At 36.7% G+C, this 27,880-nt stretch overlaps 1 protein-coding gene across 1 annotated transcript in view; it reads right to left on the bottom strand.

The window, feature by feature from the left end:
• Positions 1 to 6,366: 6,366 nt before the first annotated feature.
• AK9 (adenylate kinase 9) overlaps positions 6,367 to 27,880 on the bottom strand; it is a 2,653,312-nt gene continuing 2,631,798 nt past the window's right edge. The window contains exon 40 of the mRNA XM_044066804.1: positions 6,367 to 6,813. Coding sequence (XP_043922739.1) covers positions 6,602 to 6,813 — 212 coding nt within the window. The 3' untranslated portion in view covers positions 6,367 to 6,601. The remainder of the gene's footprint in view (positions 6,814 to 27,880) is intronic.

The raw sequence follows: 27,880 nt of genomic DNA, 5'->3' as shown, positions 1-27,880 counted from the left end.
ATGATGTAATAGCTTTATCAGGAAACAATGTTGAAGAGAATCAGTTGGCACCTGAGGATAACAACCAACAGGCAGTAAGAAGGAAAATAATAAAGAATAGTAGCTCTAATACACAGAGTCATAGTAATAATTCTAATGTGAATATCCCTTTCCCGATCAAGTCCTTCCAACAAACCAGGGGACAAAGGTCGTTCAGCAGAAGACGACAGAAACGGAAGGGCTCAGAGGGAGAACATACAGGTCCCACCCTGAAGAAAGTGTGGAAACGGGTGGACAATCGTTAGTTCTTAATTTGTCAAAAAGGAACTTGAATAAATATGAAATACAGGTCCTAGATAAGGGCCTTACATTTATTCCTACTAGTAAGAGCAACACCGTAGACACTATTTTAGACATTAGAATGTTTGCAAGAAATATTCAATTAAAATTGGACTTTGGTAAAAACCCACATCTAGGCAATGAAAGAATTTTCAGAACACCAAGTACATTTGTATCTAATTTACATCCTCTAATAGATACCTTTATGAGAATAGTGGAACAAGACATTCACACAACTGAAAATAAATGTAAAAATAAGAATAATAACTTAACATATATGAAAAGGAAAGCACTTAATGATTTGAATAATGACAAATCAATCATTATTAGACCGGCTGATAAAGGAGGGCCAATTGTTGTGATGGACCTGAACACTTATGTAGACAGTATGACATCTTCACTACAAGAAGGTAATTATTATTCTATTATTAGTATGGATCAAGTAATTAATAAGGTCTACAAGATTTATGATATGTTAGATGACCTATTGAAAAGTGAGGACATTAATTTTGAATTGTTTAGGTTTCTGAGAGTTAATAACCCTCTGTTGCCTATCATACAGGGTCTACCTAAAGTCCATAAGAATTCCTCACAACCACCCATGCGTCCGATAGTTGCCGGTCGAGGATGGGTCACTGAACCATTTTCTCTTTTTGTTGAATATTTTTTAAGACCGGTAGTGGAAGTAAATAGGTTTGTGTTAAAAGATAGCAAACAATTCTTACTTGACCATTATGCATATCTGAGAGATATAAAGGAAGATGAAGAATATATTTTAGTGACATTGGATGTTAAACGTTTATTTACTGTGATACCTAATGACATAGGTATCGAGAAGATACATTATTACCTAACCACACATTCAGCGTTGAGTAGTGAAATAGTGGACTTACTAACTTTATTTTTGGAAACCATCCTGTACAATAATGTCGTTCTCTTTAATGAGAGAGTGCACATTCAGAATGATGGCATAGCTATGGGCACTTCATGTGCCAATAGCTACGCCAACATAGTGATGGCCTAATGGGAAGAGGAGTTTTTATTTACTTTGGATAACTTTAAACAACACGTTGGATTTTATAAACGGTTTGTAGATGACCTGCTTTTGATTTGGAAGGGTGATGAGAATAGTTTAGGTGAGTTCACGTCTAGGATCAATAATTTAACAGACTACCTCAAGTTCACCATAAATTACTCGAGAGATAAAATTTCCTTTTTAGATGTGTACATTGAAAGATGTGAGAATGGCCTCATTAACACAGGTGTCCACAGAAAATTATGCCATAGAAATACCTTATTGCACAAGGACAGTATGCACCCTCACTATGTGTTTAACAACGTAGTTAAAGGCCAATCTATGAGGGTATCTAGATTGAACCCCACTGTAGCAGGATATGAACAAGAACTAATGGACCTTAGAACGAGATTTATGGAGAGAAAATATAACCCAACAGAGGTTGACAGAATTTTTAGAGAGACGAATTCATTAAGAACATCCAGAGCACACCCTTACTTTTCAAATGACTATAATGCTGAGTGTACCATACAAGACAGTAGAGCACATTTACTGAAAGTTCCGCTATTCTTCACCTCAGACGTTAGTGTGATTAAAGAAATTATTTCGAAACATTGGGGTGCACTATTATTAGATGAGAATATTAGAGAAATCATGGGAGACACTCCAAGATTCTTATTTAAGAATAAAAGAAATTTGAAACAGATGCTATGTTATCGGTCATGCACCAACACAGAACCAGATAATATGCAAATAGATAATCACACTAAACCATGTAATAGATGTAACCAATGCGAATACATTGACACAAGAAGAAATTTTATACATCCATTTACAAAACAACAGCTTATAATTAATGTGCCAGCAGACTGTCAGTCTGAACACGTTGCCTACCTGGCTAGGTGCACAGCCTGTGAAGCATTCTGTATAGGCAAAACTAATAGGAAATTACGTGAGAGAATAAGAGAGCATGCCTATCATGTACGTATAGGATCTGAGAGTAGTGCAGTAGCAAAACATAATATCAAATCAGGTCCTACACATAAGTTCAAGTTTACAGTCCTACAGAAGATTAACCCCAGTATACGTGGTGGGGACTTAGAAAGCTATACAGAGGAGTGTGAGCTGAGGTGGATGATTAGATGCAGAGCGGATACGTTTCCGGGACTAAATGATAAAGTCCCATTAAAACCTATTCTCAAAAAGCGAAGGTTGAAAGTAATGAAGCATGATGAACTGTAAATAATGCAGTCTTCGTTAATAGCATTACAGATATATATTCTCTATTAACAATATCTTTATTAATAACATCATTACATATTTTAATTAGATGCACAATTCAAAGACATCATATTATTATTGAATGAAATCTTATTTGTTGTATTAGTTAGAGAGATTTTATGTTTGTGTTAAATATAATATTTATAGATCACACTGGTTTTTATTTTGTTATATGAGCAGTGTTAATATAATGCTATATGAATTTGATATTTTAAAAAGTATGTAGTTATACACATATATATTTTATACGATGAATATTGAGATTATTTATTTGCCAATGAAGTTTTATATATATATATATATATATATATATATATATATATATATATATATATATATATATATATATGTTTTTAATAGAATGTTTATACAATGGTTATAAAAGGAGACATGTGTTTTTAATTAATTATGACATCAGTTATTATGTTAACCAATCAGTTTTGTAGTTCAGTTATTTAAATGAATGATCATTTGAGTGTTTATAAAGTCTGATGAAGCCAGTATGGTGAAAGCGCTAACGTCTTTGAAATAAAAATATTCTTTGATTTTAAGTATCCAGTTCCGTTTCTACAAACTGAATAACTGCTGTGTATGGTGCTGGTGGACGTATTTATCGTATTTCTAATTAATTTGTGAAAGTTTACAAAACATATAATTTGAGGTTTGTGTGCACTGTAATATATTACAGTATTTATGGAAAAGACTACAAATGCACCAACTATTATCACCATAAATAATACTTCTTACTGATAACATTGCTATTTTTACAGCTTTAATAGCTTTTATCATTCACAAAATATTTACATTTGTTTGTTTTATGCTTTTTAATTTTATTTTTCAGAAAATTCTTTGGAATGCAAGATGTGTGTAGAATGCTAGAGGTGGGACATTCCACACCACATCAGTGCTGATAAGTTAAACAAGTCAAACCCTGTACTTCCCTTAGTGATATTTTCACTCAGAATACCTACCAGTTCCTGTCAGCTCACAGATACAACCCTGCTTCCTAACACACAATTTCGTGTTCAAGAGGTATTAGTCTGAATGTTGGAATAATGTACAAATTAATATGGTATACAAAAAAATTATTAAAGCAAACACAATAAAATATAGCATGTTTCACACATAGTTTTCAATATATCAGGGACTGTATTCTGAATACCTACTAGAGATAATAATTCTGTATAATATCAATAATATTTCAAAATAAGTTTTTATTTTTTATTTAGGAAATGTTTAAGTTTGCTACTTCTACTACCATTTTCTGCTTTTTTTCTGCTTTTTAACATGTAGTGATTAACTAGACATACAGGAATTGAAAAACTTCCACCCAGGGAAGTTTCTTACACTGATTTGTTTTGGACCTACTATACTTGTATAATGGGTTGTTTGAGACTTAAGGGATACCACAGAGATTACTTGTTTCTTGGACTGTATAATTGTTTACATACACTATTTCATTGGGCACACATAGTAATTCATATCAGCTTGTGGTTCACACATTGCTGTTTGATGCTGAAGCAACCATTCTTGAGGTATTAGCATTATGTATGCAAATATGGATAACATTCATAAATGAGTACACAAAACTCTATTGCTCAGGATGTCTGCATGTTACTCACTGCCTTTTGTATGACATTGGAAATGGACCATATAAAGTTAAGTAAAGTGGATGTGGGAAGAAACACCAATGAAATGCCCATTACACCACACACACACACACACACACACACACACACACACACACACATGCACATCCACCAATTACAACTAGTTTGACTGTGTATACCTCATATTTCTGATTAAGAACAATTAAATAAATACATATATAAAAATCCCCATTATTTTAGTGTATTTGCTGTTAGGCAGAGCAACCTGTTACTCATCTACTCTGCAAACATATACAATCAAACACACAGACACACACACACACACACACACACACACACACACACACACACACACACACACACACACACACACACACACACACACTTCTACAGCTCAGGCAGGTTCTTGACTATAAAGTGGATACAGTCTATTGCTAGTGGCACCATTAGGACATCAGCTACCCTAAAGAATGCCTGTATCACTGTTTGATTTTACTGAAGTGTATTACAGAATTCTATGTGTCCTCCCAGATGCTGTAACATATAGCTGAGGACTGCATTTGGTATCCTGAATGTAAATGATTGTGAGATCCTTATGGTATCCTCATTAGGAAGACAGTCCACTTATTATGTCCTGATGGACAGATATGTACAGCTCCTGCCAAAATGTGGCAAAGGGTGTGACTACTTTGACTATATTCCAGCTGATGAACTCCTATATATTACATAACAGAGCTCTGCCTTGTATGTAATCTCCATCTCTGACATGACCTAGCTGGATGTATGGCATTGATGCCATTTGCATTATCCCTGTATCTTAATGCCAGTTTTGCAATATTAGATGTTACACTGTTAATCTCATTGTTGTTTGGGCCCATGATCTCCAGATTTTTGTTTTGTATAGTTTATCTGCTATTTGTTGTATCTTTTTATAATGTCTTTGACTCAGGAACAAAAGTGTGACAAACTGTTTTCCACATTACAAATCTTTATTTGCATTACTCTACCTTACTTTGATATATATGGCATATTTATTATGTATTCTTATTGTACTTTTTTCTATCCTTTTTCATGAATCATAATCCACTTGCATGACTATAAAAAGTTAATTCCTTGTATAATCTAAGAAAACAAAATAATACACTTGTAGGAGTGAACGCCACGCACCAAGTATAAATAAAACTAGTAACCACAAAAATGAACAGTTCCTTGGTGTGTGCGACCATGCGAGTAAAAATAAAACTCCGACTTAAAACCTTCTATTAAAACCAAATTTAATATGTGCTCTTGGTTAAAAATTTTAAAAACACACCAATATAAAATGTTTAAAATGTTATATTGGTGTGTTTTTAAAATTTTTTAATATTTTAATATTTTATATTCTATGTTTGATGGCTTTATATGTTTATAAATAAGCTACTTAATAATTTAATGCATTTTAGAATGGAGTGACATCATAACTGCAATTAGTATATAAGGCTGTGTGTTTTAGTATTGTGCTTGATGGTCTGAAGAAGCTAATGTGAAAGCGCTAACCAAGTGCACGTATTAAATTTGGTTTTAATAGAAGGTTTTAAGTCGGAGTTTTATTTTTACTCGCATGGTCGCACACACCAAGGAACTGTTCATTTTTGTGGTTCCTTGTATAATCTGTTTATGAATGTCATTCTACAGCACTTTCAGAAAAGAATGTGTTTTTCTTATCACAGCTTTAACTTTCTTGTTCAGTAATATGAGTTTAGATTAAGCCTCAAGTTGCATTCTGTGATTATTTCAGCAGAATTTACCGTGATGTTAAGTGTGATTCACAAACATTTGCTTTGGTATTTTTCCCCTTTAACTTCTGTTATTCAAGGGAGTAATGTAACAGCACATTTAGCATCTGAATTAGAATTTTGCAGTTCATGCTTACCTTATGTATCCTCTCTCTCCTTCTCACACTTTTTTTAATTTATGAACAGCTAAGGATATACTGAAGTGCTTTACAGCTGTCTTACTAAAATGGCTGTAGCACATGCATATGTGTGGTGCAGAGTGTCATTTCAGCAGACAATGAGCTAAAGCTCTTTTTGCTTCATATGCTTGGCTTAGATAAAATAATGAAGGATGGCTTCCAAATTGTGTTATTAAAACAAAAATCTCTTAAAGTACATCCATGCTTTTATTGTTAAACCATATATCAACATATATAACATACTTACAAATATAATTAATATGTTTATTCTAAGCAGAACAAAGCCAGTGCATTTATCACAAAGTCTTGGGGAAACTAAAGTACTTATATTAAATAAATGATGTACAAGAATACAGCAAGTACAGTATCAAATATGTTGCTTGAAAGTTAGCAAAATAAGATATGTTTCTAGTATGCTAAGGTTTAAGTAACCCAAGTGGATGTTGGCTCTATATCTTTAAGAGCAAGGAAAGTCTTCAGTTTATGATCAAAGTCAATAGGTCTCTCTTGTGGCTCCTTATACTTCCGGGTCATTTTTGATCCCAGGTAGGTAATCAGTTCACAATACTCTTCATATTGTTCCAACTTCTTTTTGTACTTCTTACGTACATATTCAGAATTCTTAGGATTATAAGCTAGGAAAAGAGTAAAAAAAGATTTATTAATTCAGTGTAGTTTTTAGTCCTCATTTGTTTTACTTTGTGCTGATTTTGTCAGTTGAGGAACCAGAAGGATTTACTTTTGAAAGATGCTGTTTTAATAGGACCCTTTAAGTTAAGCTGCATATGACAATCTTGCCCTTCAGCATTATCTTTCAATTATTTTTTCTCAAGTATATATGTATATTACAGCTACTAAAATTTAATCTAGAAAACTTGGGGTTTTGGAAAAATTATATATTTTTTTAATTGGGTAAATTCGCAAAGCAGCAGTCTTTTACAGGAATGATACACAAGTCTGTTTTAGTAACTTGACTTGCACATTATACAAGCAAATACTATAGCGTTCAGACACAGTAATGCATGATGAAGTCTTTCGGTTATAATGAGCTTGTGTTGCAGATAACTAAGAAACAATAACTTTCATTATTCTGAAGTTATTCATAATGATGCCTCATCTTTGTAAACATCCTTAAAAACAAATCTAGTACCAACTTTACCCCCAATACTTCTATATAAACCCCTGAAATGCCTGAATTCATCACTCCTCCAATTATATTTTAAGATCATAAACTGAAAGTGCTAACCAAGACAAATAACATTTCTTTTGTAGGGCCTGACAATATACCTGGTTGCTTCATTAATAGTGTCAAACATGCCCTTGCAGGCCGGCTACTTAAACTGTTAAATCTAAGTTTAGCTGCTGGTTTCATCCCTGATGAATGGAGCACTGCAGTGATGATGGCCCCACATAAAAGTGGGCTTACAGCTGGCCCAGGTAATTACAGGCCCATCAGTGTTACAAGCCTCATCTGCAAAGCCATGGAATGTATTATAACTGACCTCATATATTGTGATATAAAGAACCTTATTTGACTTGATTCCTAACAGTTTGGCTTTGTGAAGTTTAGCTCATGTCTAGTGAATCTGATAAACTTGTTCAAAAGGATTGTGGAAGCTGTACACAGTGGCCATGCAATACATACAGCGTATCTTGACCTGGCCAATGCCTTCAACACCATTCCCCATGTTGGGAACATACATTAGCTAAATGCTTTGAAAACTGTTCCATATGTGGTAAGATAGATAACAAACTGACTGAAAGACAGAACTCGCACGGTGAGTTGCAGGAGCAGGAGGCATTCTTGTCTTGTGACATTTTGTTCACATTATTTAGTGATTCGACATTGTAGTGATCATTAAAATGATAGTAAACTGATAATAATGTAGATGTATCTTTAATGGGAGCTATCACTAGTTGGTTCTGGGTGCCATGTGACTTCATCAATATAGTTTAATAATGGTTGCCACTGAATGCACACCTTGTTGAACAGCTCTCACTCAATTATCATGTATGTATGCTTCATTGCATACATAGGTTCATAGGCTGGCACTAGGCTATCGGCCCCAGGGCCCATACAAGCCCAGCCATAACAATTCCCTGGATATTTCTTCTCATAATATTTACTTCCCTGGACCCCTGTCTAGCAGGGTGACTGACATGATCCCTGGGGTGAATTTCCTATCTCCCATCCAATCGTCAAGGTTCCTTTTGAAGAAGGCCAAGGAGGCGCTCTGCTTGACATGAATGGGCAGTCTATTCGAGAGTACATAATTAAAGTTACTTTGGTATCAAATGCTATATTTTCAAGTTGTATAAAATTTTGGAAGTTCTGTAGCTGTTTTCCTTAGCTATATTAAGAGCTTACTGTTCACGTCTACTTCTCCAGTTTCAAAACCACATCCAAGAGTATGCTAGTCTGTTTTTTTTTTTCTTTTTTTTCAATCTTCATTTAAAATGAACATTTCCATTTTTGTTTCTGTATTTATATATTACTGGCATTATGGAAAGTATTTTTTGTATACAAAATAATATTTCAGTCTCAAATCTTATTCCTACATAACAGCAAATTTATTTTCTGATTTTTACTCTCAAAACTTCCAAACCACCAATTCTTCAGCTGCATTTTGCATTTCTTTATTTTTAGCTTAGTCTTTGTTACAAATACAAATACCATTGAAGCTGCATGGAAACTTGTATAAAAAGTACTAACTCTGGTTTTAAAAATCTGAGCTGTACTTCAATGCAATCAAAACTACAGAAAAGCCAGGAAAGGTCCAATATGCACTGCTCTTTTATATCACAGGCAGAGAAGAAATTAAAGTATTTAATATTTTTAACTTCAAAGAAAGGGACAGAAAAAAGTTACCAGTCCTGAGAGAGGTTTCAGGCATATTTTAAGGCAAAGAAGAAGCTTCAATGTGTAAGGCATTTTTTTTACTAGAAATCGGGGGCATCAAAAATGATCAAGTCAAAGGGAGACCATTCAGAGAAGCAGACTTGACACTTGATAAAGATCTAAATGTTTATAGAGTGAGTGAACATTCAAATATTCAGCTTCCTAACTTTAGACTGAAGCTTTTCACTTCAATCATCCTTTGTTCAAACAGAGTATGCTGAACAACAAAATCAATCAATGACTTTAAAAAATCCTGAAAAGGAGAATATCAAGAGAAACAGTGCAATACATACAGCTGTGCCATATTGCCTGGGAAAGGCTTGATTTGGTGAGGGACTCACTGAGGGAAGTCCTAAAGTAAATACCAAAATCTGGCACTAATATCAATAAATAATGAAAGAAATAAACAAATTGATGGAGACCTTAATCTGACACTAAACAAAATAATTAAATAATGTGCAATCATTTTATCGAGTGGCACCACGTGTAAAGTAATACTATAAAAAACTTACAGACGGCTTTGAATCCAAAGCAGTATGCAGTATCACTATGGTAGCAGGCAGCTGCCACAACCCAGATGCTATTATATACTTCAGCCTTAATACTGCTTACATTGTATAGTGCAGTTCTATATACTGCATTGTTTCTCTCAGTGTTCTCCTTTTCAGGATTTTGTAAAGTCATAGATTTGGATGTTAAGCATACTATGTTCAAAAACAAGCTAATCAAAGTTAAATGCTTCAATCTAAAGTTAGGAAATCCAAGTATTCAGCTTAAAAGCATGACTGAAGTGCTGGAAGTATATAAAATAAAAGCTGTCAGTGAAAATGAGAGCAAAATGAAGTTCAAAACAAATAAAAACAAAAATAAAGAGGAAGAGAAGTTCCCAAAGGGATCTTATCTGAGTTTGGATGCTGTAATCTACCAATACAGGCTGCTGAGGAGATTCAACTGTGTGAGTCCTACAGCTAGCAGTAAAAGACTGAATAATTGACTTACTGTGGCAGAGGTCAGGCTTCTCCTAATGGGAGGGGCTTAGCCAATTCCATGCCACAGAGAGTTACAGGAGTGGATTCTGAGCTCTGGAAAGCTACCAGTCTGAGTTTGTGCAGGCACAGATATGCCACTGACTCAGTGTGAATAATGAATAATGAATATCAAATGATTGCTTGTTGTTAAACAAAGCCAGAATAGAGAGTTGTAAAAAGGGGATGAATTTAAGTATGGCATTAATAGCTTACAAAAAAGCATTCAACAACATCCCACATTCATGGATAAAGAAATGCTTACAGATGTATAAAATACGCATTATATTGATCAATTACATTACTTTGACCATGAAACAGTGTCAAACCACCTTGCAGCTGCTGAATCATGGCAAAATGCAAATCATTATCACATGGATAAAAATTCAGAGGGATATTCCAAAGTGATTCTTTGTCACCGCTGCTGTTTTGTCTTGCCCTTAACCAATTAAGCTGTTTACTTAACAAATAAGGCTATGGTTACAATTCGACTCCCAGAAACCAACCTTGTTTAAAGTCCTCTCATCTACTTTTTATGGACTACCTAGACTATATAGTTCATCAGATAAGGAGTTGAAAGCACAACTACAAATGGTTAAAACTGTGAGAAAATGCTATGATGTGTTAAAGCCAGTCACACTTCAAGTAGATGCTATCAAATAAGGGCTTTCAGTAGTACTGCTGCAGTGAGGTAACCCAGCAGCAAATGGGTTAAGGACCTTGACTGATGATCAGGCGCACTATGTTCAAACAGAGAAAAAAAATTCTAGCCAAATGTTTTGGTCGTCAAAGGTTTCATTATTATATCTATGGTAAATTAGTCACTCAAGAGTCAAGAGACCATAAGCCACTATAGAGTATATTAAGTGTATTCATAAACCACCAGCTGGGCTACAGAGAGCATTGCTGATTTTGCAGACGCATAATCTTCAAGCTAAGTACATACAAAAAAAAAAGGCACAAAAAACTTGTAGTGTAAAGAAGACTTGCTACAAAAAACATTGGAAAGTCCTGTAGATTATCCCAAGACTGCATATATTACTGAAAAGCTAGAATAGCTAATAATTTCTGAGGAAGAAAATAAGGAAATTCAGTTGTTATGAGATGTAATTATGAATTGGTAGCCAGACAATGGAAATCAAATCCATCTGGGTGTTACTGTGATGAACTTTCATATTTACCAGGCTTAATGTTTCAAACTTGCACAGTTATCATTTCTATTGTTTTATATTTTACATGAAATCCATGAGTTGCATTTGGGAGTTACTTAACATGAGTAAAGAGCATACAATATTTTTCACTGGGCAATGATATTTCAGCACATAGTTCTAAGGTGTGAAACATGCAGTATTTTCAGAAATTTATCCGCGGTGGTGGTGCTGCAGTAGCGTTGTCGCCTCACAGTAAGACGCTGTCTGGTTCGATTCACAGCTAGAGCGTCTTCTGCGTGGAGACATGCGTGAATGGGCGTACCTTTGTCGAGGGTTGTGCATCAGGGCTGGTAACTCGGCACATAAAAATCAACTACCAATCATTAGCAGACCGGAGTTCCGCTGTGGCGACCCCTAACCGGGAAAAGCCGAAAGACACAAACAATCAACAATAGGAAATGGAGCCACAAGAAATATGGATCTTTCTTGAATAAAAATGAAGTTTATCTCTTCCTGCATAAAGACAACTATTGTCTTTTTGTGTTGACTAGAAGTAGTACAGCTGCATGAGACTACTAGTCCTGATGTTGTTAGACTACTGATATCTATCTTTGCTAGATAATTTTCTCTACCATTAGAAATACCACCTCTGGTCTCCCCTGAAAAGAGGCCACTGGTTTAGTGGGACTAACCTGGTCAACAATAAGAATAAATAAATGTCGCTTGACATGCATAGTATAGCTGTAGTGTAGCTGTAGATACATGTAATCCATGTGCTTAATTGTGATATATTCATATTTATTTCAGTTTTCTTTTAATGTAAGTAGAATGCAGGTTATATGAACATATGTATAGTGTACAGTGATGAATTTGTAGCTGTACTATACAGGTATCAGTGGTTGGGTCTATGTGCCATTTGACTTCTTCATCACTGTAGTACAGTAAAGGTTCATGATGAATGTTCATCTGGTCTTCTTTTGTAGGCAAGCTTTTTTTTATTCTAGTGACTTTTTGCATGGGATTGGAACATAGCAATGGGGATAGCAGTGTGTCCCTGGCTTTGGAATTACCTTTGTCCTCTTCAGTGATAGTTATTTATTTAGTATTATTTTGTAGGTAAGCTTTTTTCTATTTTAGTGACTTTTTACATGGCATCGGAGCATGGCAATGGAGATGGCAGTGTGTCCCTGGCTTTGGAAGTACCTTGCACTGATAGGAAGAGCAATGTCCAGAAGCTCTTTTTATTTTTTACTTTTGTGAGGATTTTAGTGATTTTTTTAGTTTAGGGTTGTTTGTTTGTTTTTATTGTTATTATTATTATTATTATTATTATTATTTTATTTGTTGCTTGTAGTGATAGTATTCTCAAGGATTTCTTCAAAAGGTAAGAGTACATATACCTTTATACTGTGAATGTTGTTTATTTATTTTTTTTAATTTATGTATTTATCATTCATCTTATTTTATAGGGGAGTTATGGCTTTTTTACAGTTGTAGTAGTTGGCATATGCAGGATTTTTATATTAGTTTGTTTTACCTATTTTTTATGTTTATACATGTTGTGACAAAGGGAGATACTGCCAGCCCAGCTATCTGGAATTTTGTAAATAATTATATATCATTTGTGAATGTCAACATGATCTATATAAGATGCTTGCGTTACAAATGTATTAGAACTGTATGCCATGTGTATATCAAACTGCTGGCACAGAAGTGTGTGTTGAAAAGGTTTTGCAAAGTGCTTGAAATGTATCCACAGTGTACCCTACTGGAAAAGAACAGAAATGTACATGCACTATTGGAACTGTTTAAATGTATATTTTAACAGTGGAAACTGGAATACAGGAGGTTAACTTAAGAAAAATAGCTGAAATTAAATTACTTTATGGCTACACAATAAAAGATAATGTATTTCCTTTTCAATGTCGCAAGGAGACACAGTGTCTAAAACTAGGGAGCCTTCTGTATTGTCTTGGAAGTGTATTTTTTTATGACTTTCAACATCTGCCAAAGATCTGAGGAAAAGCCCTTGTCTATGTATTTTTACAGGCAGATGCTAAATGCTACCAGCTGCCATCAATTGTTGTTTTGGGCCTGGGGACTACATGTCAGATGACAAGAAATTATGTCATTCTGCAAGTCTGCCCAGCAGTAATATTTGAGATATTAATTTGAGAGGTCTCTTAGAGAGGCACAGCATTCTGTGTTCTGTTTTGGACCTGACAACAGCTACAAGAACCATTCACCATGCTCTGATGAAGTAAGTTTCTAGGGAATAATATAATTCTCTTAGACACAGTCAGAATATACTGACACATAGTTTAGATGTTTTTCTTTCTTTATACGAGGTTGTCCTGCAATGTTGTTTTAAATATTTGCTGTGATTTTGAACTCTGATGTTACTTTGAATATATACTGAGTATTTTCTGGTTCTTTTATTATTTATTATTAAATATATTTAAACCATTCACTGTTGCTGACCTTTGTGAGAGACAGTTAAGTTCTGTGAGTATTTGCATATTTACTTGGTGACACTGTGTAGGCCACTCCGAATAGCCTTGCTCTTGGTCAAACTACCATTTGTATTAATAGTAACATTATAAAGTAAGGTTGGACACCCTTTGTTAAAGGCCTTAAAGTAGCTGATAAGGAGATGGCTGGTGGCAGTGATAACTACCTTATAGTCTGGACAAAAGAGGGCATAGCTAGTAAAGCTGTGCCAGCCTTTCAGGTATGTGTATGTGTGTGTGTGTGTGTGTGTGTGTGTGTGTGTGTGTGTGTGTGTGTGTGTGTGTGTGTGTGTGTGTGTAATATGTCAGCTACTTGGGCAGGGTCATGAAGCACTAGTTAGACAGAGAGGATGCTGGAGGTCTTGGCTTGGCCACTCAGCTGAGATCTCAACTCTATAGCTGTGTCAGTGAGGAGTCTTACTGGGGATCTAGAGAAAGAGGGAGAAACCAGCTCTGGACTGACTGTGGTCTCTGTGTGCTCTTAAGGGAAATTGAACTTGATGCAGAGAGCTGCATCTGGAAATACTGTGTGTGTATTTGTCATCCTCCCAGAGTACATCCCCTCTGTTGCCAGTAGTAAGGACTGAGGCTCCTTGATTACTGGTCCCATGGTGGGTCGTCGGATATATTATTCTTCACCCCTTGAAGACTCTAGCTAGTTTTTCAAGTGACCCTTGAGAAACATGGCTTAAAAGGGATAAGCCTATCTGGGAATACATTACCTCATACCCTGTCTTGAGAGCCCATCTGCATTGGCATTGCTAACTCCACTGCAGTGCTGCAATGTCATATCATATGCCTGCAACCCTAGGCTCCACCTTAGTAGCTTGGCATTTTCCTGGCTGGCTTGATGTAGCCATGTTAAGGGATTGTGGTCTGTAACTACAGTGAATTTCCTACCATACAGATAAGGCTAAAGTTTCTACAGTGCCCACACTATGCTAGACATTCCTTTTTACAGCTGCATAGCATTTCTCCCTGGGTTGGAGCCTACAGCTCAGATATACCACTGGGTGCTCTTCTGCATCTGAGGAAACCTGGCCGAGTACAGCCCCCACTCCATGGTTTGAAAGATCCACCTGCACAATTAATTATTTGCTGTAATCTTGACAGGCTAACACACGGGGTCCTCCCAAAGCTCCTTTAAGCTTCTGGAATGCCTGCTCACATGCAGGGGTCTATACTACTTTATATAGCCTGCTTTTCCTTGTCAGGTTTGTGAGGAGAGCAGCTATGGTACAGTAATTGGGGACAGACTTTCTGTAGTACCCTGCTGTCCCTAAGAATGCCCTCACCTGCCTTTTGGTAACAGGGGCAGGCCATGCCTGAATGGCTTCCACTTTGGTAGGTTCTGGTCTGGTATTACCACTCCCCACTGTATGTCCCAGGTAGGAGACCTCTGCCATATCCACCTGACACTTACTGGGTTTAATGGTCAACCCTGCCCTCTGTAGCCTGCCCAGCAGCTCCCTGACATGCTGAAGGTGCTCTTGCCAGGTATGGCTGTAGATGGCACTATCATCCAGGTAAGCAAGGGTGAAATCTCCTGCTCCTGCTAGGATACAATTTACCAGCCTCTGGAAAGTCACTGGGGCATTTTTCTTCCCAAAGGGCATCTTTGTGAACTCATACAAGTCAAAAGGAGTCACAAAGGCTGACCTTTCTCTAGCACTGGGTGTCAAGGTCACCTGCCAGTAGCCCTTGGAAGATCAATAGTGGTAAGATACTTAGCCCCACCCAGCTGCTCTAGGGATTCATCTGTCCTAGTTATGGGGTAAGCATCTGATTCTGTGTGACTATTTAATTTCCTGTAGTCCACACAGAACCTGGTGTTGCCATCCTTCTTTGGTACCAGCACCACTGGGGAGGCCCAGGGAATGCTGGACTCCTGGATTACCTCTAGTTCCAACATTTCCTGTATTTCCTCCCTCAGAGTCTGTTTGACTCACTTAGACTCCATATAAGGGCCCTGCTTAATAGACCTTTGAGGTCCTGTATCCACATGGTGCTGCACCAGGTGGGTGCACCCAGGTTTCTCAGTGGACATGCTACCAAACTCCTGTAACACTGCTTGTATTTCTCAAACTTGGGTATGGGATAGCTGCTGGGACATTGCTCTCATTGAGGAGATCAGTCACCAGATCTCCCTCAGCCTCCTCCTGCCATCCACTGCAAATACTCAATACAAGGGCCTCTCTATCATGGTAAGGTTTCATCATGTTAACATGATACTATTTGTGCACCTGCCTCCTGCCTAGCAGTTCTACCATGTAGTTAACATCACTGACCTCCCTTACCACTTTGAAGGGTCCTGCCCAAGCTGCCTGCAGCTTTTTGTGTCTGACAGGAATGAGAACCATAACCTGCTGTCCCACAGCATACTCTCTAGCTTGAGCATTTCTGTCATACCAGACCTTTCTCTGCTGTTGGGCTTATGTCAGGTCCTGCTGGGACAAGCCCATGAGCTCCCTGAGCCTTGTCCTGAGGTTTAGGACATATGCCACAACAGACTCCTTGTGGGATTCACACTCACCCTCCCACTCATCACAAATCAAATCTAGAGGTCCCCTCACCCTTTGCCCATACAGCAACTCAAAGGGTGAAAAACCTGTGGATTCCTGGGGCACCTCTCTGTAAGCAAACAACAGATGGGGCAAATATTTGTCCCACTTCCCTCTTAAACTGGTCTGTAAATGCATGTAGCATGGTCTTTAGTGTAGAGTTTAACCTCTTCACCAGACCATTAGTCTCGGGGAGGTAGGGTGTGGTCTTTAGGTGCTTCACCCCACAGTGCTTCCACAGACAAGCCAGCAGGTCTGACATGAAAATGGCAACTCTGCCAGTCAGTATCTCTTTTGGGAAAGCTACCCTGCTGAAAATCTCTAACAAAGCATTTGCCACCTTTTCTGCCTCAATGGAGGACAGAGCCACTGCCTCAAGGTATCTGGTAGCATAATCTACTACCACTAGGATAGTCTTCTTCCTTGTGGAAGTTGGGGTACTCAGAGGCCTCACAACATCCATAGCTACCTTCTGTAATGGCTCCACAATCACAGGCAAAGGCACCAAAGGAGCTTTGACCTTGTCACCTGTCTTGCCTACCTTTTGGCACTGCTCATAGGTCCTGTAGTACCCTGTTACATCTCTAGAAATCCCAGGCCAATTAAAGGTTTGCATAATATGTCTCTTTGTATGCTTTATGCCCACATGACCAGCAAAGGAAATGTCATGGGCTACGGCTAGAAGTGCCAGATGGTAGGCTCTGGGCACTACCAAGTGCTGTATTCTCTCACCTGCTAGCCCTACCTCAGGGGTCCACTCTCTATACAGTAACCTTTGTCCCAGCATATAGATTCCCCTTTTCCTTGAGAATCAGGTGCCTCTCTAGCTATCTTCCTCAGGGCCTAAGAGCTGAGCCTGTCTCAACTCACACTTTGTAACCCTTCCCAGCTCCCCTTCCACAGGAAGTCTGGTATCCTCTGACAGTGGTGTCTCGCTGTCATCCTGAGTACTACTACTCACCTCTGCCCTTGCAGTCACTCTGTCCAAAGGAATATCAGTACCCACAAGCAGCTGTGGCTCACCTTCAGTCTCACTGCTACAGGCTAGCTCCCTCCCTGAAGTAGCCACCTCACCAGCCCTGGCTTCAAGTGTGCAATCTGTCCGGGGCCACCCAGGCTACCAGACCCACATGCTTGTCTCCAAGCCTGACTGCATGTAGCTGCATGCACACAAGGAACTGCACTATCAAAATCATTCCCTATCAGGACATTTGCAGGGATATCCTCAAACACACCTACTTACTTGCTTCCTTTTCCACCCTCCAAGTCAAGGTAAATCCTAGAGAAAGATATTTGGAATGGGGTCCTTCATAAAGCTCTAACTGGAGTAGACTACCCAAGTAAGTAGTGCTCCTCTTTAGCCATTGCAGGCTTCAAAATGGTTAGGTCAGAGGCTGTGTCTCTCTTAGCCATGGCCTGTTTTACATCTACTAAGATAGGATATAACCTCTTGTGGTAGCTTGGTACCCTTGTTGTCTCCAGATAACTTACTGCTGACATTCTGTCATTCCCACTTACTGGCTTTCCCAACTTTGGTACCCCACCTTGCCCCCGTGGACATCTATATGCTACATGGCCCCACTGGTTACATTTAAAACATTTAACCCTTGATCCTGGCCATATACCTGAACTAGTGGCTTCCCCTGCTACTGGCAGTCTCTGTTGGGGTGTTTTAGGATGCACAACATGGCATCCCTTAGACCCATGAGCAGCACTGTGTATCCCTTTCCTGTGCAGTGATGCCCTGCTTTCTAGGTATAGGTCTCCGTTTCTCCCCACTTTATCTGCGGTAATGCATTCCCTATCTGCCAACCAGATTTTCATGTCCTCAGGCAACGTGCTAAGGGCTTGTCCCCTCACCAAAAGGTCTGCCAGACTTTCAAAACTGATGACCTGACACCCACTCACCCACCTATGAAAAGAAATATTTAACTTAGCTATATATTCACACACACTTATCAGCCTTGCGTCTATGCTCACAAATTTTTTTTCTATAAGCTTCAAGTGTTAACTTAAAACACTCTAATACACAATTTTTAAAAGTATTATAATTTAAGCCATCGGTATCAGATAACTTAGAAATAGCAGTTACAGCTTTACCATGGAGTATGGGGGGTCAGGTACCATACACTGAGCCCTTGGTCGATATTATACTGTTTACATACCCTTTCAAACATATGAATAAAACTATCAAAATTATCAGCCCCTGTAAATTGCTGACCTTTGCTGCTTCTGGGGTTCAGTTATTCCCTTCCTCATTACCTCCATGACCCTGATGAAGAGTCAGCATTTCCTTTTCATGTTGTCTCTGACTCTCATTTTCTTCAGCCTCCAAACATCTCAGTCTCTCATTTTCTTTGGCCACCAGACATCTCAGTCTCTCTGCTGATTCTAATTTAATTTGTTTCTGTGTCTCCTTTTATTCAGCCCCAAATGCAGCAGTCTCTCTGCTGACTCTATTTCCAAACATTTGGCTTCCATTTCAAGTCTCTTTAAATCCAGATGGATTTTTAAGTCCTCTGTGGCAAGGTTGAACTGTCCATTTTCTGAGAGTTGTACATCCCCAAAGCCAGTCTGGTTGTCCTTCTGGTTGCTGGTCTGTGATGCAGCTGTGACTAAGGCTGCAATAATTTCTGCTTTAGTCAGGTTGGCATGTACCAGTCCTTTGTCTTGGCACATATCAGCCAACTAGCTCCTTGTCAGCTTGCCATACTCCTCTGCTGACATCCTTGCTTGTTCTCCCTGACGAACTAAGCTAACAAAAAATAAATGAAACTATTGTGATATGAAACTCTAAATGTTCACTGTGTGGCTGCTTGAGAGTACAAACGCCTTCTTTAGTGACCACTGTTTAAAGGCTATAGGAGTTCAATATCCACACCACTGAATCCTAATATGTGATGTGATCCCACCACTGCCACCAATAAAAGTGATGACCCACCACTGGACCAGTAATTGAGAAGCCTCAATCCTCACCACTGGCAACAGTGTGGGACATACACTGGGAGGATGGCAAGTACACACACACAGTATTTCCAGATGCAGCTCTTTGCATCAAGTGCAATTTCCCTTAAGAGCACACAGAGACCACAGTCAGTCCGGGGCTGGTTTCTCCCTCTTTCTCCAGATCCACAATAAGACTCCTCACTGGCACAGCTATAGAGTTGAGATCTCAGCTGAGTGGCCAAGCCAAGACCTCCAGCACCCTCTCTGTCCAACCAGTGCTTCATGTCCCTGCCCAGGTAGCTGACATACACACTCTTTGAGATTTGATTTATACACACACACACACACACACACACACACACACACACACACACACACACACACACCTGCGGAAGGCTGTAACAGGTTTACTAGCTATGCCACCTTTTGACCAGACTATACCATAGTTATCACTGCCACCAGCCAACTCCTTATCAGCTACTTTAAGGCCATTAACAAATGCTGTGCAATGTTCAATCTTACTGTGTAATGTTGCTACTAATACAAATGGTAGTTTGACCAAGATAAAGGCTATTAGGAGTGGCCTACACAGTGTCACCAAATAAATATGCAAGTACACTTAGAACTTAAATATCTCTCACAAAGAACAGCCACAATGAAATGTTTAAATATATTTAATAATAAATAATAAAAGAACCAGAAAATACTCAATATATATTCACAGTGACATCAGAGTTCAAAATCACAAGAAATATTTAAAACAACATTGCAGGGCAGTCTTGAATAAATAAAGACAAACATCTAAATTATGCTTCACTATATTCCTGACTGTATCTAAGAGAATTATACTATTACCTAGAAACTTACTTCATCAGAGCAAGGCAGATGTGGTGAATAGTTCTTGTAGTTATTGTCAGGTCCAAAACAGAATGCAGAATGCTGTGTCTCTCTAAGAGACCTCTCAAATTAATATCTCAAATATTACTGCTGGGCTAGCTTGCAGAATGACATACTTTCTTGTCATCTGACTTCTAGACCCCAGGCTCAAAACAACTATTGATGGCAGCTGGTAGCATTTAGCATCTACTTGTAAAAATTCATAGACAAGGGCTTTTCCTCAGATCTATGGCAGCTGCTGAAAGTCATAAAACAATAAAATACTTCCAAGACAATAGAGAAAGTTCCCTGGTTTTATACATTGTGTCTCCTTGCTGTACTGAAACTGAAAGAAATCATCTTTTATTGTGTAGCCATAAAGTAATTTAATTTCAGCTATTTTTCTGTATTCTAGTTTCCACTGTTAAAATATACATTTAAACAGTTATAATAGTGCATGTATATTTCTGTTCTTTTCCAGTAGGGTACATTGTGGCTACATTTCAAGCACTTTGCAAAAAAACATTTTATCACACACTTCATTATCAGCAGCTTGATATACACATGACATACAATTCTAATGCATTTGTAACACAAGCATCTTATATATAACATGTTGATATTTACAAATGACATATAATTATTTACAAAATTCTAGATAGCTGGGCTGGCAGTATCTCCCTTTGTCACACAGGCTGTATTTGTTATGTTGCTGTACATGTACATACTAGTGTAAGTAAGTATAAATCCAAGCTTCATTTATAATGTAGGTTTTTGCTGAGGGTATGGTACATTTGTGCACCTTTATTGTTATTGTCTGTAAGTACTGTTGCGATTTGTAGTTTTGTGTGTGTGTGTGTGTGTGTGTGTGTGTGTGTGTGTGTGTGTGTGTGTGTGTGTGTGTGTGTGTGTGTATGTGTTTACTGTTGTTTATGAGTATACTTTTAGTGTGGTACTGTAAGATATATGTTGATTTATGTAAACCATTTCTCAATGCACAAAGATATGATGAACCACAAACTCCAAACCAGTCACAGTGCAATTCAGTAGTGTATTTAATAAAACAAATCCAAAAAACTTTGTTCTCTAGTGCCTCGGCTTGATTTGCCTTTATCTGAGTATACATTCACATGATCAAATCCCCCCATTTTATACATATTTAACTACTCAATTACATAATTAAACAATTAAAAATGAATTAGTTCCCCATTAAAACACACATTACTGCTTTACAGCACATTTTCCATATACATTCCTGATTTAAACCCACAGGGTTCATTGTTTTAAACTTTAAAATCATTATAGTTGCCTTTTTTCTTAATAAATATTTAACTTGTTCATTCATATGTAAATTCATATCTACCCTATCTAACACAGTGGCTTGCAACCCTATCGGGTTACCATTATGACATTTATTAAAATGCACTGCTGTAGGGCTTGTCTGTTTGTTATTTTTTATATCTCTTATATGCTCTTTTAACCTGCAGGAGAACTGTCTTTTAGTTTCTCCTATGTAAAATTTATCACAGGGGCATTTTAGCCCATAAACAACCCCTTCTGTATTACAGTTAAATGTTCCATTAATTTGAAATACTGTTCCATTTATGCTTCCAAATTCCTTCACTACATATTTACACACACTACACTTTCCACATATCAAAGTTCCCTGCTTACCTATCTGTTTATTAATTGTCATAATTGGCTTTTTAAACTTACTGTGTACTAAGAAATCTTTCAAGCTTCTCCCTCTTCTGAAGGAGAAGCACACTTGTTTACAGTGTAAAAAATCCATCTCTCTTTTCACTACATTCCAGAAGTACTTAACTTGTTCCATTATCTTTTGCGACAACACCGAATAAGTCGAGTTGAAATAAATACATTCTTGTTCATCCTTACTTCTCCCACAACTCTTTCCATTCCCTTTATTTTTTATGACCTTATCCAAACTTTTTTTCACATCAGCCTCCTTATAACCTCTTCTGCAAAATTTTCTATAGCTTTCATTTAATTCCTTCTTTGTTTCTACCGGGTCACTATATAACCTTTTTACCCTTAAAATTCACCATAATGGATGGATTTAATGGTATGTGGCGGATGAAAACTTTCTCCATGTAAAATAAAATTAGTTTCTTTAAATTTTCTATGGATACTAGTATTAATATATAAACCCTCTCTTCCCTTTAGAGTGACATCCAGGTAATTCACATCCTTACCCATTTGCTAACCATCAAATTTCATTCCAACTTCATTTTCATGTAATTCATCTATGAACTTATTAACTTGATCTTGCCCTCCTTTGCATATAAATATCAAATCATCGATAAATCGAAAATATTTATGTACATACTTACTAAAAAATGTTTTTCTATAAATATAGTGACTTTCAAAATAGCCCATAAAATGTTTGCATAACTTGGAGCGAAAGCAGCCCTCATTGCTGTTCCTTGTAATTGCTTATATAAACTTCCATTAAATTGAAATATGTTATTTTTTAGACATACCAAAATCAGATCTGTTACATATTCTACTACTGGAGTTTCCCCCAAATAGTATTTTATAACTTTTATTCCATCTTGATGTTTAATATTGGTATATAAACTTACCACATCAATTACCAGGAAATGCATATCCATTTCCCATATTATATTCTTAACCTTGTCCAGCAGATCAAACACATCCCTGATATATGAGGGCAATTTTTTCACTGTGGGTAAAATTAATTCATGTAGAAAGCAAGCTAAATTATGAGAAAAGTATCCACACGCTGAGACTATAGGATGTCCCGATGGATTCCTCAGATCTTTATGTATTTTTGGAACACAGTAAAATTGTGCCATACTAGGATTCTTGATCTTAAATTTCTGCTGTACATCTCTATATATTAAAATAGTAAAGCCTGTGTCCCTTATTTATTAAATCACTATATTCCTTTTCTGCTTTCCTGTATTCCTCTATTCCCACTTCTTTATAAATCCGTTCATTATTTAAATGTGTATAACACATTATTAAATATTGTACATAATTTAAGATGACCAATTTGCCACCTTTATCTGCTGGCTTAAATATTAATTCCCTATTTTGGCTTAGTCCTTTAAGACATTCCCATTCTTTTTTACTCATATTATATTTCACATTCTTTTTACTTTTTAAATATGAATAAAATTCCTTTTCAATATTATAAGTAATTGATATGCCAAAGTGTTTAATATTTTCATTGCTTTGTGGGGGCATGAAATCACTTTTCACTTTGACACCCTCTGTATTTAATTTACAATAAGCCTTCACAATTTCATTTGAATGACAAGAATAAAACATTTCATTACTACTTATAGATTCTTCACCTATACTACTTAAATATAGCTTACTTTCTATATCATTTTCTCTATAGTAATCCATTAAGTTCAATTTTTGACTAAAACTAAAAATGTCCCCTTTAAGTTCATGAAGTCTCGGAAGCACTGTTGGTGATGGAATTTCAAACTAATGGAACGTTTAACTGCAATACAGAAGGGGTTGTTTATGGGCTAAAATGCCCCTGTGATACATTTTATGTAGGAGAAACTAAAAGACAGTTCTCCTGCAGGTTAAAAGAGCATATAAGAGATATAAAAAATAACAAACAGAGAAGCCCTACAGCAGTGCATTTTAATAAATGTCATAATGGTAACCCAATAGGGTTGCAAGCCACTGTGTTAGATAGGGTAGAGATGAATTTATATATGAATGAACAACAAGTTAAATGTTTATTAAGAAAATAGGAAACTATAATGATTTTAAAGGTTAAAACAATGAACCCTGTGGGTTTAAATCAGGAATGTATATGTAAAAATGTGATGTAAAGCAGTAATGTGTGTTTTAATGGGGAATTGATTAATGTTTAATTGTTTAATTATGTAATTGGGTAGTTAAATATGTATAAAATGGGAGGATGTGATCATGTGAATGTATACTCTGATAAAGGCGAATCAAGCCGAGGTGCTAGAGAACACAGTTTTTTGGATTTGTTTTATTAAATACACTACTGAATTTCACCGCGTCTGGTTTGGAGTTTGTGGTTCATCATATATGTTGATTTATGTTGTGTTTATGTATAAGTGTGCTTTGTGGTAGGTTTTGATTATTCATTTATGTTGCTTTATGCTTATTTCAAATATTTTAATGTGTGTGTGTGCGTGCGTATGTCTGTGGATTTGTTATTGTGTAGTTTATATTGGTTTTCTGCTGTGGTTGGGATTTTTATGTTGTGTAGTGGTATAGAATGATACAGTTGTATATATTTTATGTTATGGATGTGTGTGTTGTAATTAGTGCTACTTTTCTGCATTGTAGATAAGCTTGTAATGTGCTGGGAATTAATGTTTTGAGGTTATATTTATTTTATTTACATTTCTGGGCTTATGCAGCATGCTTTGTTTACATTAATGATTTATAGTACAATATATATATATATATATATATATATATATATATATATATATATGTGTGTGTGTAATAGATCATTATATTACACATAGCGATTTCTATAGGTAGTTCAGGCTTTTATTCCACAACAGTTAACTGCAAGTCCTAGAACACTGGGACTGAAAGTACAAAGTGTACAAAGTACATACTTAGGTCCAAGACTGCTGTATCACAAAGGTTTCACCTTTCCTGCGAACTTGGTGTTAGTATATACAAGTAGTGGGGGTGTGGGGTGGTGAAAGGGCTTTCACCCAGTAAAAGAATAATTTATAAGAAGAACACTAAGTGTCATTATTCACTGTTCTCCTCATACATCACTATTTTTTTCTCATTTCTGGGCACTTGTTATTATGGGCCTGAAAATTACAATATGGATCTTTTATTCTATAGTTAGTCTAATGTAGTGTTAATCTTTTCTGGCTAGATTGATTCTTAGAAGTGGATATGGTTGCTGCACTCTTGGCTATTGTTATGAATGTTTGCATGCTGACATTTTTTTTGTGTTTTGTTCATGCTTCAGATTTACTGATCATATCTTTCTGATGTTTATACCCTGTTTAGGTGGAGGACATCTTCTTATGTGTTGTATATTTTAGGTTATTGTTGGTTTAGCAATTGCAGTCTTTCCACTGAAGTGAATGGGCATGTTTGTATTAGTGTTTTAGAGTTTTGCTTAGTTGTTTTTGGGGCTGTTTGATTGTGCTTTTCTGAATGTTTATTTTTGTGCCATAAATTTACATAAATAAAATAGTACCCTTAATTGAAAATGCAGAGAAAATAAAGAAGTCATTTCATGATATGGAGCCGATATTCAAAACCATGTCAGCAAGTTATCCTTCTACTTTAACTTGTTTGTATATGTCTTACATTAGAACAATCATAGAACACAGTGCTCAAATTTCTGCTTATAAAAGAAGTAAATTAATGTTACTGGATAAAGTTTGAAAATTTACTAAAATGATCACTAAATATAGAGGTAAGGATTATAACACACAAATTAAGTTTTTGAAATTATATAGTGTCATGCCTAGACTAGGTATATTATATCTTAGTATATTATATCTGGGATTTAATGCATTACACACCTGTTCCTCAGCCAGCATTGGGCTTAAGCTATAGCACATTGTTAGAGCTCTGACAGGCACTAACACACTGCTCTCTGTAGCTGTTACAGAGGCAGGCAATTCAAATGTTCTCCATGTATCACAATTATTGTTTTCTATGAATTTTCACCAATCCTGACATTGAAGGTAATTTTTATTAGCCATTGTCTTAGTTAACTATGCAAGAATTAATGTGGATTAATATTGTACTGTAATAATTAAGAAAACATTAATATGGGATATTTTCAAATTATTCTGAAAGACCCAGATAAAAGACATTTATGCTAAGCCCAAATTAGGTGTATCTATAACTGTAGAATAAAATGTAAGTAAATTAACAGCACTTTGGAAGCTGAGCTTTCTTTTGTGAAGCAGACATGGTTGTATATTGATAACTCCTCTCCCTTACTGCATTATAGAATGGAATTGAGCCATGATCATTTTCCATTTATTTGAGATTTTCCTGCTTAGTATATCTGCTGTGAGAGATTTCTTGGAAAATGGGCCTTCTGTAGAGTCAAACTTCTTCCTATGGCCCACCTCAAAATAGGATTTTTGGATTTGATAAACAGGAATTCTATTGATCAAATAGTGAGTGAACCCACTACGGCCAAAATATTTTGGATCTTGGCTTCACTAATATTGCCTCTACCTGCTCCCCTAGTATCTCATTCTCTATTTAAGTCAGACCATAAACTAGTAATATTTACTACCAAAACCACCATATCCCTTGTTACCGAGGTCTCCATATCTAAGGACTTCAGAAGTACAACTCTTATACAGTTATATGATGAAATCTCTAAATATGCCCATGGCATCACCACCATTGACCCTCTTAGACAAATGCACAGGCCTAGCAATCCCGACTAGAGAGACATATAACATGAAATGAAAAAAAAAATAAACTCCCTGTAGGTCGAGAAAAATAAATAAACTCTAGAACAAGAGAACAAGCTGCTTAAACTGTACAGTAAGTCTAAAACTGTTCAGAATGAGGACAGCATAAAAATATTGTCAAGAAACTGAAAAGCACTATAAAGACCATTAAAGCAAAGTATTAACACAGATTAGCTTAAAGTGTAGGACAGCTACAAATCCTTCTTTAGCTATGTTAGACAATGAAGAAACAACACTTAGCATTGCAATGAATTTTTCCTAAATGGGACCCCCCCCCAATCTGATCCCAGTGTCATACCAGACACACTAGCCCACATGTTCTTTACAAACGTCACCAACAAAACAATTATCCTATCATCCCAGAATCCCTTACACCCCCTATCATCAATAAAAAACAAGTTGTTAAGGTGTTATCAAAAATCAAAAGCACTTTCTCCACAGGTCCTGACAACATACTTGGGTGCATATTATACAGAATCAAACAGGCTCTTGACAAATTTCTTCTTAAACTGTTTAACCTAAGTCTAGTCACAAGCTGTGCTTCTTAATCCTGGTGCACTGCTTGTGTTTATACTGTTCCACAAGAGTGGCCTTACAATGGACCCCGGAAATTACAGACTGATCAGCCATACAAGTCTGAAGTGTGATAAACTATAGAGGGAATCATAACCAGTACCATCAGTTATGACATCAAGAATCTCATTAGGCTTGACCCCAACAATCTGGCATTTTCAATGGGAGACTAGACCTGTTAAAACTTGTTAATTTCTTTAACAGAGTTAAGAAAGCTGTCAACCATGGTCATTCTGTTCATACAGGTTATCTTGATCTGGCCAAATTCAATACCATGCATCATACTAGAACTGTAAGGAAACTGGCATCCCTAAAAGTAGATCTATAAGTTGTAAGATGTATAGCCAATTGGATGAAAGACAAAACCCACACAGCTTGTATGGCATTGCTGAAAGACAAAACCCATAAAGCATTTAATTTTTCAGGCAGTACTAGGGTAAACAGTGTAGTGCCCAGGGATCTGTACCTGGTCCTTTTCTGTTTGGCATCTACATTTTTGATCTCAAAAATAATAATCAGGACCTCTGGTTACCCATATTTTTAGACAACTGTAAACTTGGTGTAACTGTCAAAACCCCCTTGGATATATGTACTCTTCAGAAGGAGCTCACCTTAGTTAAGACCTGCTGTACAGAAAATGATCTTACATGAATGCAAAAAAGTACGGCATTGTTTCTTTCAGAAAACAGAAATGTCCCAT

Source organism: Protopterus annectens, chromosome 1.part0 (genome assembly GCF_019279795.1).
Source record: "Protopterus annectens isolate FY-2018-M chromosome 1.part0, PAN1.0, whole genome shotgun sequence".
Taxonomy (NCBI): domain Eukaryota; kingdom Metazoa; phylum Chordata; order Ceratodontiformes; family Protopteridae; genus Protopterus; species Protopterus annectens.
Note: the sequence above shows the minus strand (reverse complement) of the source record. Positions and strands in the feature narration are given on the sequence as shown.